Source organism: Carcharodon carcharias, chromosome 2 (assembly GCF_017639515.1).
Source record: "Carcharodon carcharias isolate sCarCar2 chromosome 2, sCarCar2.pri, whole genome shotgun sequence".
Taxonomy (NCBI): domain Eukaryota; kingdom Metazoa; phylum Chordata; class Chondrichthyes; order Lamniformes; family Lamnidae; genus Carcharodon; species Carcharodon carcharias.
In genome coordinates, this window is record NC_054468.1 from 128,614,851 (window position 1) to 128,629,142 (window position 14,292).

The 14,292-nt window shown below is 41.7% G+C and overlaps 1 protein-coding gene across 4 annotated transcripts in view; it reads right to left on the reverse strand.

The window, feature by feature from the left end:
- The window catches only part of mthfd1l (methylenetetrahydrofolate dehydrogenase (NADP+ dependent) 1 like), a 230,782-nt gene that overhangs the window by 151,060 nt on the left and 65,430 nt on the right, over positions 1-14,292 (reverse strand). For all 4 annotated transcript variants that reach the window (XM_041182708.1, XM_041182707.1, XM_041182706.1 and 1 more), the window contains exons 8-9: positions 5,423-5,525; positions 4,100-4,203 (exon numbers count right to left, since the gene is read on the reverse strand). In XM_041182708.1, coding sequence (XP_041038642.1) covers positions 4,100-4,203; positions 5,423-5,525 — 207 coding nt within the window. The remainder of the gene's footprint in view (positions 1-4,099; positions 4,204-5,422; positions 5,526-14,292) is intronic.

Below are 14,292 nucleotides of genomic sequence, written 5' to 3' on the forward strand. Positions count from 1 at the left end.
ACTTCAATAGTACTTCATTGGATAAGGAGTGCTTTGGAATGGCCTAAGATTAAGAGGGGTGCAAAAAAATGAAACTTCTTTCTTTATATATTCTTGTCCAGTTTTTGTCTCCATATTTAAGGAAGTATATACTTGCACTGGAGGTGGTAAGGCAAAAGTTCACTAGATTGGTCCCTGGAATGAGAAGTTTTTCTTCTCAGGAGAGACTGAGACTCAGAAGAATGAGAGGTGATCTTACTGAAATATACTTTAGGGGCTTAACAGGAGAGATAGAGGTTGGGTCCCCTGGCTGGGGAATCCAGAACACAGAGGCAAGGTCTCAGTATAAGAGGTCAATTCATTTAGAACTGAGTTACAAAGAAATTCCTTCCGTCAAAGGATTGTGAATCTCTGGGATTCTCTACCCTAGAGGGTTGTCAGTGTTTCATCATTGAGTATATTTAAGGCTGAGATAGACAGATTTTTGGTCACTGCAGCAAATCAAGTTGAGGCAAAAGATCAGCTTTGATCGCATTGGATGGCTGAGTAGGCTGGAGGGGCTCTGTGTATAATCCAGCTCTTATTTCTTACTCTGTGCTCTTTTAGTTATGATACCACCTCCTTGCATAGTGTTAGCCATAAGGTCGAACCTGTAGCTACGGAAATTGGGTGGCAGGGGTGGGGGTGCTTGGTGGGGGAACTGAGACCACAATGAGATAACAGGTAGTCAGTTATCAGAGGCATCCCAAAGTGCACAGAGTAAAGTCCAAATAACCTCCTCTTAGAAGGTGGTATGAACTCTAACTTCGTTTTGGTCACAAGTACACCACCTCCAAAGTGACTTGATCTTCAGAGCAAAAAAAAAGTTAAACATGCAGCTAATTCTGTAAATCACTTGTATGACTGGTGTCACATTTGAGGTTGGAGCTCAGTCAAACTTTCCAGCCACATGTCCGATTTTGGGAGACATTATCAACTGAATTTAAGTTCTCCCAGCTGAAGGGATAAAGATGACAAGATAACAAAAAACAAGAGAATAGATAATACAATCCTAATGATTACAGAGGAGCAGAAGGCCATTTGGTCCTGCGAGCCTGTTCCAACATTTAATTAGATTATGGTTGATTTAGAATCATAGTCATGGAGTCATAGAGGTCTACAGCACAGAAAAGGGCCCTTCAGCCCATCAAGTCTGCGCTGGTCAAACAAGTACTTAACTATTCTAATCCCATTTTCCAGCACTAGGCCCATAGCCTTATATGCCATGGCATCACAAATGCACATCCAAATATTTCTTAAATGTTATGAAGGTTTCTGCCTCTACCACCCTTTCAGGCAGTGAGTTCCAGATTCCCACCACCCTCCGGGTGAAAAAATTCTTCCTCACATTCTCTCTAAGCCTCTTGCCCCTTACTTTACATCTATGCCCCCTGGTTATTGATCCCTCCACCAAGGGCAAAAGTTACTTCCTGTCTACCTTATCTATGCCCCTCATAATTTTATACACCTCAAACATGTCCCCGCTCAATCTCCTGTGCTGCAGGGAAAATAACTCCACTCTATCCAATCTCTCCTCATAACTAAAACTCTCCAGCCCAGGCAACATCCTGGTAAATCTCCTCAGCACTCTCTCAGGTGCATCATATCCTTCCTATAATGCAGATTCCAGAATTGCACGCAATAGTCTCTCTAGCTCTGGCCTAACCAGCGTTTTATACAGTTCCAGCATAACCTCCCTGATCTTATATTCAATGTCTCGGCTAATAAAGGCAAGTATCTCACATGCCGCCTTAACTACTTTATCTACCTGTCCCGCTACCTTAAGGGACCGGTGGACATGCACACCAAGATCCCTCTGATCCTTGGTACTTCCCAGGTTACTAACATTCATCGTGTATTCCCGTGTCTTGTTTGTCCTGCCCAAGTGCATCACCTCACGCTTATCTGGATTAAATTCCATTTGCCACTGATCAGCCCATCTGACAGCCTATCTATATCCTCCTGTAATCTAAGGTTATCTTCCTCATTAATTACCACCCCACCAATTTTCATGTCATCCACAATACACACATGCAGATATATATAGGATCCAACACTGATCCCTGTGGAACCCCACTGGACACAGGCATCCAGTCACAAAAACACCCCTCGACCATCACCCTCTGCTCCCTGTAACTCAGCCAATTCTGGATCCAATTTGCCAAATTGCCTTGGATCCCATGGGCTCTTACCTTCGTTATCAGTCTCCCATGCGGACCTTATCAAAAGCCTTGCTTAAGTACAAGTAGACTATGTCAAATGCATTGCCCTCATCTTTACATCTGGTCACTTCTTCGAAAAATTCAATCAAATTGGTCAGACATGACCTCCCCTTAAAACCACATTGACTGTCCTTGATTAATCCCTGCCTCAAGTGTAGATTAATTCTGTCCCTCAGAATTGCTTCCAATAGTTTCCCCACCACTGAGGTTGGACTGACTGGCCTGTAGTTCCCTGGTTTATCCCTTCCTCCCTTCTCGAATAACGGTACCACATTGGCTGTACTCCAGTTCTCTGGCACCTCTCCTGTGGCCAGAGGGGTATTGAAAATTATTGCCAGCGCCCCTGCTATCTCCTCCCTTGCCAGGGTTATATTTCAGCCAGCTCTGGAGATTTATCTACTTTTAAGCCTGCCAGATCACTTAGAACCTCCTCCCTTTCTATGCTAATTTCTTCAATTATATCGTAGTCATTCTGCCCGATTTTCATACCCAAATCGTCCCTCTCACTTGTGATAAGTATTCATTTAGGACATTACCTACGTCTTCCGGCTCCACACACAAATTACCACTATGGTCCTAATGGGCCCTACTCTTTCCCTAGTTATCCTCTTACTCTTAATGTACTTGTAAAATAGTTTGATTTTCCTTTATTTTACCTGCCAATGTTTTATCATGCCTCCATTTTGCTCTCCTAATTTCCTTTTTAAGTTCCCCCCTAAACATTCTTTGCTCCTCTAGGGCTTCCGCTGTTTTGAGCCCTTGGTATCTGCCATAAGCCTCCCTTTTTCTCTTTATCCAATCCTGTATACCCCTCGACATCCAGGGTTCCCTGGATTTGTTGGTCCCACCCTTTGTCTTTACTGGAATATGTTGGCCCTGTACTCTCCCTATTTTCTTCTTGAATGAGTCCCACTGCTCTGATGCAGATTTACTTAAAAGTAGCTGCTCCCAGTCCACTCTGGCCAAATCACATCTGACCTTATTAAAATTGGCCTTCCCCCAATTTAGAACTCTGATTTCTGGCCCATCCTTGTCCTTTACCATAACAACCTTGAATCTACCTGCAAAATGCTACCCCACTGATACCTCTACCACTTGCCTGGCTTCACTCCCTAAAATTAAGTCTAGGACCGCCCCCCCCCCCCCCCCCCCCCCCCCCCCAACTTATATATTAACTCCATTCATCCACCCTGAATCCATAACCCTTACCTAACAAAAATCTATCAATCTTAGATTTCAATTTTTCCAATGACCTAACCTCAGTAGCTGATTCTCCTCCACTATACTTGTGTGAAAATGTGCTTCCTAACATCACCCCTTACCAGTCTAGCTCCATTTTCAAGGTTATGCTCCCTTGATCTGCTCTCCCCTGCCAGAGGAAATAGTTTCTATTTATCCTATCAATTCCAATCATCTAAACCACCTTAATTAGATCATCCCTTATTCTTCTATGTGGAAGGGAATACAAGCCAAGTCTATGTAACCCTTAAATTAAACCCTTTTAACTCGTGTCATTCCTGTGAATCTACACTGCACTTGTAGAGGCCAATATATCCTTCCTGAGTTGCAAAAATAAGCATTCTGGGTCACAGCTTTTAATATCAAAGTTCCTACTCTCCTAATATCAAATAGTGTGAATAATTGTGATTTTTAAAAAAAATCTATAGAAATAGTTTCCTCTTCTACAGACAGTTATTTCAGACACCGGTACTTAGACACTACAGGTTTAGCAAGTATGTGCATCACAGTGATGGAGAAAAATCTTCACCCTCTCTTTCCTCCAGCCTCTAGAATTATAAGAGAGAACTGGAGGAAAAGGTCCCCTGACCCAGGTGCTGGAGATCTAAACTTTGTCTAACCTTGATCTGCATTGCTGCTGTTAGGAGTCCAATCCCATCATGCGAGGGCTTCAATTCATTTCTCTGGGAATCTTGGTGATCGGAAGTCAAACTAAAAACTGCAGCTGGGGCGAAACACAAAACAAGTCAGTCAATTATGTACTCAAAACAAAACTTCTCTTCCTTAAAAGTCCTGTAATGACCGATGAACCAGAATCAAATTTAACCAGGAACACTTGAGGGAACCAGCATCTCAGTAGGACTGCTGCTTCCCACCCAAATTGGTCGTTTTGTCCCAGTGGTCAATTTACAAGCACTTGAGAAAATAAATGAAATTCAGAGATTTCTTTTCAAATTTCCCCTGAATGTTTATCTTAATTAACAACAAAGATAGTTCTTGGTAGTACAGAACTTGAGTACTGCTTAGAAGAGGTATGCTGTCAAAGCTTTTTCATCTTGCACTCATCAGGACAGATTCACAAAAACACCAATTCTAAAGGGAACAACAATTTGTACTGCATGAGAAGAGACTGCTGACTGGTTGGCAAATGGGCTGAGATTGGTAGTGGCATTGCTATGGAGAATGCACCAAGGAACAGTTAACTGCCAAGCTTTTCTTTAAATTCAAACTAGGCAAGTTGACTCTGATTGGTCAAGGCATTGCCATGGGGAATGAATCAGATAATGGTTGTCCCCAAGCTTTTGTTTAGTTAAAAAAGGTGCAATGCGGGAATACGCTCTTACTGTTTGCAAAGGATAGAGCCCTGTGTGTAACTATATGTAGCTTCAAGCACATGTTAAGTGAGCCACACTGCAAGCCTGACTGATAATCTTAAATTGATTGTCAGTGTAATTCTTAGCACAATCAGGATTGTTTAGCAAATGCTTTCCAATTGCGGAATCGCATCTAATGTTGGACACTATGTTCGGCATTTTGCAAGCATGGGCTGGTTGGGCACGGTCAGTACTTTGCCTGCTGCAAAAAGCCAAAGGGATGCGCTGTTTAATACAATCTATCAGTCGTTGGGATGTACCGACTACATACCTGGCCTCACACCAGCACTATTTTTTCAGAAATACTAAAGGTGGTTCTCCAATTTCACATATTTTCTTAGGGTTAAGAGCTCTCTCATCTGCTATTATAAACAACATCAAGGATAAATGGAATCAGCCTTAGGTCACTGGTAACATCCTAGGCTTTAAAGTGCTTTGGGCAGTCTTGAGGTCATGTAAGATGCTATATAAATGCAAGTCTTTCTTTATCAAGCCACTTTTAATCAATTGCTTAACCCACAACCCAACTTAAGGCTGTGGTGACTCAGCCAGTCCAAATTGCCCCTTTACCTGATAAATTGTAAGTGATTATGGTTGTGTCAGCTTTTAACCAGTCTTCTCCAAGTCCCTCTGGTGCAGGACTGGTCACCACTATTGCATCACTCTGATGGAGCTATCACAAAATTAAAAACAAAATACCTCAATCATTTTTTAAAAGAACTTAATACGTTATTTGAAACGGGTCAAAACGGATAGAGGGAAAAGGCAGGTTAATAGCATTAGGGTGGACAGTTGCAGTGGAAGAGTTAGGACTGGGATAAGCTCAATAGTCTCCCAAAAGAATTCTATGAAGAGAACAGGCACAAGTAGTATCATTAAACAAAGTAGAATAGTGTTACTCTCACACCACTAGCCTACTCTAAATGGGACTGTGCCATCACAGCAGAGGATTTCTGCAATGCTTCAAAGAAAAATGGAAGTACAGTGTACAAATAGTTGGAGGCAGCCAAGAATTAGATGGATCCAAAAGTTTTAGAAAAAGGACAGTACAGGGGGAGCACAGCAGTGTCTGAGAGCAAGGCATTGTACAGAGGTCTAATTTTCCTGTTCCAGCATCAGGGGAGGGATAGTCAAGGACCTAAAGGACTAGTCAAACAAAAGTCAACCAGTTGTGTGTATTCTGGTCACACACAATCAGCACAATGATAGTGTTACAATAATCGTAGAGACCGATAACTTTTAAAAATCTATTCGAACTTATAGTGACTGACTGAAAAGATCACAGGACATGATTTCAAGTTTTAAGACTTTTACTGTAAAAGACCAAAAGCAACATTGTTCTAAACACTATTCAGTAAGCAACTTATACTCCAAACTACAGACAAGAAATTCCCTATTTAGCTTTTAACATAACTGAAAATCTCCCGCTAGGATTATACTTTACTCTGTCCCTTAAATGGACATTCTAATCTCCAGGAACCAGTCTCAATTTACTCTCAGCTCTCAAGGGTTTGCTTCCTTTTTCTTTTCCCAGCCAGGTAATTTCTAATCCCAGAACTGACTTTCACTGTGAGGGTTACACTGGAGGCTCCTTGCTTCTATCCCAAGCTACGTAAATCTTCCAGTCTCCTTTAAATCCTCATGATTTCGGTCTCTTCAATCTGAATATGAGCTCCCACAGCATTTGGCGTGCTGACCAATAGAGTCACAGCTTTCTCTCTGCTTCAGATGCAGGACTGTCTCTATCTCTTGCTCTCTGCCTCTCAGTTAGCTGCAGACTGACTCGTGTCTGTGAGGTTCAGTGATAACTTAGGAAACCTGCGATCCTATATCACAATGGTTTTCAACTAACTTTTCCCTTCCTAAAAGCCCTTCTGCATGGCAATGTGAATCACATGGGCCTTGTATCCAGGTTGATATGCTAATTAGCTGACTTCCAGGCCCCCAAACCATTCTATCTTGGAACAAAACAGACAGTTTCAAGTGCAACTGTTTATAGGGCCTGACAGTCATAACACCTCCATGTAAGACTTGGAGACTAACAATCTGCCCTTAGTAAGTATCACTGCTCTTGCCATTATCTACAGGTATGAACACTTTGCATCTTCTTCTCAGTAAATCAACCTGGGCCTCACTGTCCCCAGAGCAACCACCCAGGCTTGTCAGGCAGAATTCAGAGCAGGTCACGTGACTCCCTTCATTCCTCTAGTTTACCTGGAATTAAAGACAGAGCCCCAGAACAAACATACAAACTTGGTATTTGCAACAATAATAATGCATTGTATGCAATGTTTTGAAATGTGCATGAACAGCTGCAATATAGATACAGGTCTTCTCTCTCTCCTTCGCAACAGGGACACAAGACTTAAATCATATTCACTTTAGTACCGTTGGGGAAAATAATCAGCTAACATGGAAAACGCAAGCTCAAGAGGGACCCTTGACCCCATAACTTCTAGCCTACAAAGCTGTGGCAAGCAAAATAATAACATGCTTCATGTTATGTTCGAGATGTATTTCTATTGAAGCCTATATTATAAATTACTAGCAAATGTCGGTCCCATCACCATTCCTCCCAAACAGAAAAATTACAATGGGATGGCACGCTGGAGGAGTAAGAAAAATAAGAAAGAGATAAAAATCTTCAGAGTGCAACTCTAAATCAGAATTTTTTTTCTCTTGAATCTAACAGCTGAGGCAAAACATTTATTTTTATCCATTCACAGGATGTGAGCACCGCTGTCAAGCGCGGCATTTATTTCACATCCCTTGTTGCCCTCAAATAGTTTATGGTGGAGCACCTTCTTTGAATCACTGGAGTCCATGTGGTTAAAAAGGTGCTCCTACAAATACTGTCAACTAAACAACACTGTTTTCTACCCAGATGAAGATGGAATTGGACAATTTCATAGTTTGCAATTATTTCAATCATTAACCAACAGGTGGGGCACTTAGTCCTGGCTGGTTCTCCCAGTTCAGACGCTCAATCACTTCCTCTCTGCTCCACATAGCATAACTCTGCTGCTGGCCTGCAACACATCTGCAGTAAATGTTTCCAGCTTGAGGAACTTTGGCTCAGAGTCATTGAGCAGAAGGCTGAGCTGCAAACTCTGTGACAAATCAAGGAGGGGGAAAGTTACTTGGCTGCTTTATACCAGGGAGGCAGTCACACCACTTAGGATAGGATCTTCTGCTTCAGTCAGTGGTCAGGGACAGGATGGTGTGACTGTGAGTGAGGCAGGTAAGGGGACCCAGAGGATAAGGGTGCAAGAGTGTGAGCCTCTGCAATTGTCCAATAGGTCTGAGGTTCTCTCAGCTTGTTTGGATGAGAGCAAGGGCTGCAGGATGGATGAGCAAACTGGCCATGGCACCATGGTACAGGAAGACATTCAAGTGGAGGGAGCAAAAAGGAACTTAGTGCTAGTAGGGGACAGTATAGTGAAGGGGATTGACGCTATTCTCTGTAGCAAAGAGCGAGAATCCAGATGACTGTGTTGTCTGCCCAGTGCCAGGGTTCAGAACATCTGCTCAGAGCTGGAGGGGAACTTGCAGTGGGAGGGGGAGGATCCAGTGGTTGTGGTCCATGTAGGCACCAACGACACAGGCAGGATGAGGAAGGAGGCTCTGCATAGTCAGTATGCGCAGCTAGGCACCAAATTAAGGTGGAGAACCTCAAAGGTAATAATTTCTGGATTATCTGAGCCACGAGCGAATGGGCATAGGACAAATAAGATTAGAGAAATTAATGCATGGCTCAAAGATTGGTGTGGGAGAAGTGTGTTCTGGTTTGTGGGATACTGGCACCAGTATTGGGGGAAAGTGGGATCTTTACCACTGGGATGGTCTGCACCTGAGACGTGCTGAGGCTGGTGTCCTCATGAGCCGCCAAACTAGGGGAGTAGAAAGGGTTTTAAACGGAATAGTAGGGATGAAGGATCAAATTTGGGAAGATGTAGTAAACCAAAGAATAGAGACAAGAAAAGAGAGAAAGGTATTAACATGGGAAATGATAAACAGACCGTGACAGGAAGGGTAAAAGAGTACAAAAATAAGAGTAAATCAGCAGAAAAAGCCAGACATTACAAAAATAATAAAAGGACAAAGCTAAAAGCTCTGTTTCTAAACGCACGTGGCATTTGAAACAAAACAGATGAGCTGATAGTGCAAATAGAAATAAATAAGTACGATCTGATAGCCATTCCAGAGACATAATTACACGATGACATAGAATAGGGGAGGCAATTACATAGGGCTCCAGGGACCCTTCAAACTGCAGCCATTGCAGTTCATCGCATTGCATGCAAGAAGTCATTTGTGGGAGTTGTGATGACTCACTGGGGATAGTGCGCTGTAATATCAAACCCCACTGTTCCCCGAGCCATGTCCAATGTGAAAAGTTTGACCAAACCACCAGGTTGTCCCAATTCTACATAACTGTTTAATTAAGGTGGAATTTAGGTTAACAGAATACAAGCACCAGGTTTGTAAACTTAATAAGTAAATAACTGTTTATTGAACAAACTGTCTTTAACTAGTGGCAAAAGAAAGAACAGCTAACTTCTAACACTATAACTTAAATTCTACCCCTTTCTTAAATCCCTATATACACATACACAAAACACATAAGACACACAAAACATGGGTTTTAGGAGTGGGGTAAAACAATTCAATAGCACCAATCCAGAGTACAGGATGCGATGGGTTGATTTTGATCGATGTCTTCCAAATTCCTTTCAGTTCTTGTTGATGACATGAGGAGGACTTCCAGCATTTTCAGTATTTAATTCACTGGTTGAGAACTTGCTTCTGAATGTCTCTAACAGTGGTTTTCCCCTTTTCCTTTTTACAGGGGTTTCCTCAGAAAGAGAGCAGGTTTTAGAGATAGGAGGAAGAGAGGTTTTAGATGTTTTCTCTTTGCAGGCCAGGAGTTTTCCAATGTGGAATTACTGGAATCTTCCATACACAGGAGAAAGAAGTTTTAGGTCTTGTTCCTTTCAGGCTAGCTTTCTGCACTGCTCTCACACAAGACCCTGGTCACCTGGTCAGGAGCCAATTAAAATGGTGTTGTCAGGCAGCTCCCTTGGTCCAGGGCTCCTTTCCGGCACCATCCTATCTTTCATGGCACACGTTGTTCCAGGACTGCAACATTGCATATATCTCTCATCCTGCTCCAGTGGACATGTCCTTCAAACTGCAGCCATTGCAATTCCAATCCACAGTCCAATAGAAAATAAAAAGATATGTTCTTTACAACAGTCCAACAGAAATAAATAGAAACAACAAAGAATGATTTGACAGCCATTACAGAGATATGGCTACACGATGACATAGATTGGGGGAGGCGGTTGCATAGGGGTATTGTACTGGACAAGTATTCAGAGACCGAGGGTAATGCTCTAGGCACCTGGGTTCGAATCCCATCACAGCATAGAGTGAAGTTTGAATTCAATAAAAATCTGGAATTAAAAGTCTGATTAAGACCATGAAACCATTGATGAATGTTGTAGAAACCCATCTGGTTCACTAATGTCCTTTAGGGAAGGAAATCTGCAGTCCTTACCTGGTCTGGCCTACACGTGACTCCAGACCCACAACAATGTGGTTGACTCTTAAATGCCTTCTGAACAAGAGCAATTAGGGATGGGAATAAATGCTGGCCTAGCCAGTGACACCCACATCCCATAAACAAATTTTTAAAAATATCGAAAGGTATGTAACCTTTAGGAAGGACAGGAAGTTAGGAAAAGGTGGTGGGGCTGGATCTATTAATTAATGATGGTTTTAGCACATTAGAGATGGATGACTTAAGTTCAGGAAACCAGGATGTAGAAACAATTTGGGTTGAGATGAGAAATAATAAAGGCAAGAAGTCAATTGTGGGAGGTGTAGCTACACAGTAGAACAGAGTATAAAAGATAAGATAATGGGAATTTGTCAGAAAGGTATAGCAGAAATCATGGGTGATTTTAATCTACATATAGACTGGAAAAAAACCGGATGGGCAAAGGTAGTGTAGACGAGGAATTCATAGAATGTTTTTGGGATAGTTTCTTAGATCAGTATGCTCTGGAGCCAACCAGAGAGCAGGCTGTACTAGGCCTGGTATTGACAAACAAGATAGGATTAATTGATAACCTCAGTGAAGGCACCCCTAGGTAGCAGCAATCATAATACAATTGAATTTTACGTTCATTTTGAGGGAGAAAAAAGGGTGTCCAAGACTAATATTTTAAACTTAAATAAGGGCAATTATGAGGCATGAAAGCAGAGCTAGCTCAAGTGAACTGGCAAATGAGATTAAGGGGTAGGTCAATAGAGGTTCAGTGACAGATATTTAAAGGAATATTTCAGAATACACAAAATATATACATTCCAATGAGAAAAAAAAATCCAAGGGGAGGGCCCACCATCCTTTGTAAACTAAAAAAAAGTTAGAGACGGTATCAAACTTAAAGAAAAAGCATATAATTATGCAAAGATGTGTGGCAGGTCAGAAGATTGGAAAGAATGACAAAAAGGTTAATAGGGAGGGAAAAATTAGAGTAAAAGAGAAAGCTAGCTAGTAATATAAAGATGGATAATAAGAGTTTCTATAAATATTTAAATAGGAAAAGAGTTAACATAATGAGCATTTGTCCGATAGAAAGTGCGTCTGGGGAATTGATAATGGATAGTGGGGAGATGACAGATGAATTAAACAGGTATTTTGTTTCCGTCTTCATTATAGAGGACAAAAGTAACATCCCAGAAATAACTGCAAATCAAGAAATGGAAGGGAGGCAGGAACTTGGGAAAATTACAATCACCAGAAAAGTGGCATTGAGCAAATTGTTGGGGCTGCGGGTTGACAAATCCCTGGGTCTGGAAGGACTTCACCCTAAGGCCTTGAAAGAAATGGCTAGTGAGGTAGTTGATGCATTGGTCTTAATTTTCCAAAATTCTCTAGATTCGGGAAGGTTCCATTAGGTTGGAAAATAACAAATGTAACTCCTTTATTCAAAAAGGGAGGGAGACAGAAAGCAGGAAACTACAGGCCAGTTAGCCTAACATCTGTCATAATGAAAATCTAAGAAGCTATTATTAATAAATTAGCAGGGCACTTATAAAATTCAAGGCAATCAGGCAGAGCCAACATAGTTTTGTGAAAGGGAAATCAAGTTTAATCATTTATTAGAGTTCTCTGAAGAAGTCCCATGTGCTGTGGATAAAGAGGAACCAGTGTATGTACTGTACTTAGGTTTCCAGAAGGCATTTGCTGAAGTGCCACTTCAAAAGTTATTGTGGAAAATAAAAGCTCATAGTGTAGGGGGTAACATATTGGCATGGATAGAAGATTGGCTAACTAACAGGAAGCAGAGAATTGGCATAAATGGGTTTTTTTCAGGTTGGCAGGATGTGATGAGTGGTGTGCCACAGGGATCAGTGCTGGGACCTCAACATTTTACAGTTTATATAAATGACTTGGATGAAGGTTGCTAAATTTGCTGACAACGCAAAGATAGATAGGAAAGTAAATTGTGAAGAGGACATAATTTATGTCACTTTGTTGCCTCTTTAAGTGAATGGACAAAGATCTGGCAAATGGTGTATAATGTGGGCAAATGTGTAATTGTTCATTTTGGCAGGAAGAATAAAAAAGATTATCTAAATGGTGAGAGATTGCCGAGCTCTGAGATTCAGAGGGGTCTAGGTGTCCTAGTGCATGAATCACAAAAGGTTAGTATGCAGGTACAGCAAGTAATTAGGAGAGCTAATAGAATGTTACCAGTTATTATGAAGAGAATTGATTATAAAAGTAAGGAGGTTATGCTTCAGTTGCACAGGGCACTAGTAAGATTACATCTGAATTATTGCATACAGTACTGGTCCCCTTATTTAAGGGGACTTGTAAATGCGTTAGGCGCAGTTCAGAGAAGGTTTACTAGATCAATGCCAGGAATGGGCAGGTTGTCTTATGAGGAAAGGTTAGGATTATATCCATTGGAGCTTAGAAGAGTAAGAGGAGACTTCATTGAAACTTTTAAGATCCTGAGGGGTCTCGATAAGGTGGATGTGGAGAGGATGTTTTCTCTTGTGGGAGAATCTAGAACTAGGGGGTCACTGTTTAAAAATAAGGGGCTGTTCATTTAAGACGAGAGATGAGGAAATTTTTTTTCTCTCAAGAGGATAGTGAGTCTTTGGAACTCTCTTTCTCAAAATTTGGTGGATGTAGAGTCTTTGAATAGCTTTAAGGCAGAGCTAGATAGATTATTGATTAACATGGCGGTGAAAGGCTATCAGAGTGAATGTGGTGAATTGGATCAGCAAGTTTGCTGATGACACTAAGATTGGAGGCGTTGTGGACAGCGAGGAAGGCTTTCAAAGCTTGCAGAGAGATCTGGACCAATTGGAAAAATGGGCCAGAAAATGGCAGATGGAATTTAATGCGGAAAAGTGTGAGGTGTTACATTTTGGAAGGTCAAACCAAGATAGGACATACACAGTAAATGGTAGGGTATTGAGGAGTGTGGACGAACAAAGCGATCTGGGAGTTCAGATACATAGTTCCCTGAAAGTGGCGTCACAAGTAGACAAGGTTGTAAAGAAAGTTTTTGGCATACTGGCCTTCATAAATCAAAGTATTGAGTATAGGAGTTGGGATGTTATGGTGAGGTTGTATTAGACATTGGTGAGGCCAACTTTGGAGTATAGTGTGCAGTTCTGGTCGCCTAACTACAGGAAGGATATCAGTAAGATTGAGAGAGTGCAGAGAAGATTTACTAGGATGTTGCCAGGTCTTAAGGAGTTGAGTTACAGGGAAAGATTAAACAGGTTAGGACTTTATTCCTTGGAGCGTAGAAGAATGAGGAGAGATATGATAGAAGTTTACAAAATTATGAGGGGTATAGACAGAGTAAATGCAAGTAGGCTCTTTCCACTTAGATTAGGAGAAATAAACATGAGAGGACATAGCTTTAGGGTGAAAGGGAAAAGGTTTAGGGGGAACTTCTTCACTCAAAGAGTGGTGAGAGTGTGGAACGAGCTACCATCTGAAGTGGTAAATGCTGGCTCACTCTTAAGTTTTAAGAATAAGTTAGCTAGATACATGGATGGGAGAGATCTGTAGGGTTATGGACTAGGTGCAGGTCAATGGGACTAGCGGATAATATTTCGGCATAGGCTAGAAGGGCCGAATAGCCTGTTTTCTGTGCTGTAGTGTTCTATGGTTCTAGGGGTAGGAAGGAATGTGAGGATGAGGTTACAATCAGCTCAGACACAATCTTATTCAATGAGGGAGTGGGCTGGATGGGCCGTGGCCTACTCCTGTTCCTACTTCATATATTCATGTTTGCTGGAGGGAACTGGATTATCCCAATGGTATACATGCCAATTGTCCACAGGTGAGGGAAAGGGCAAGAGTTGGGGGGAGGGTGGAAGAAGGAAGAAGCAGGGGGCTTTTG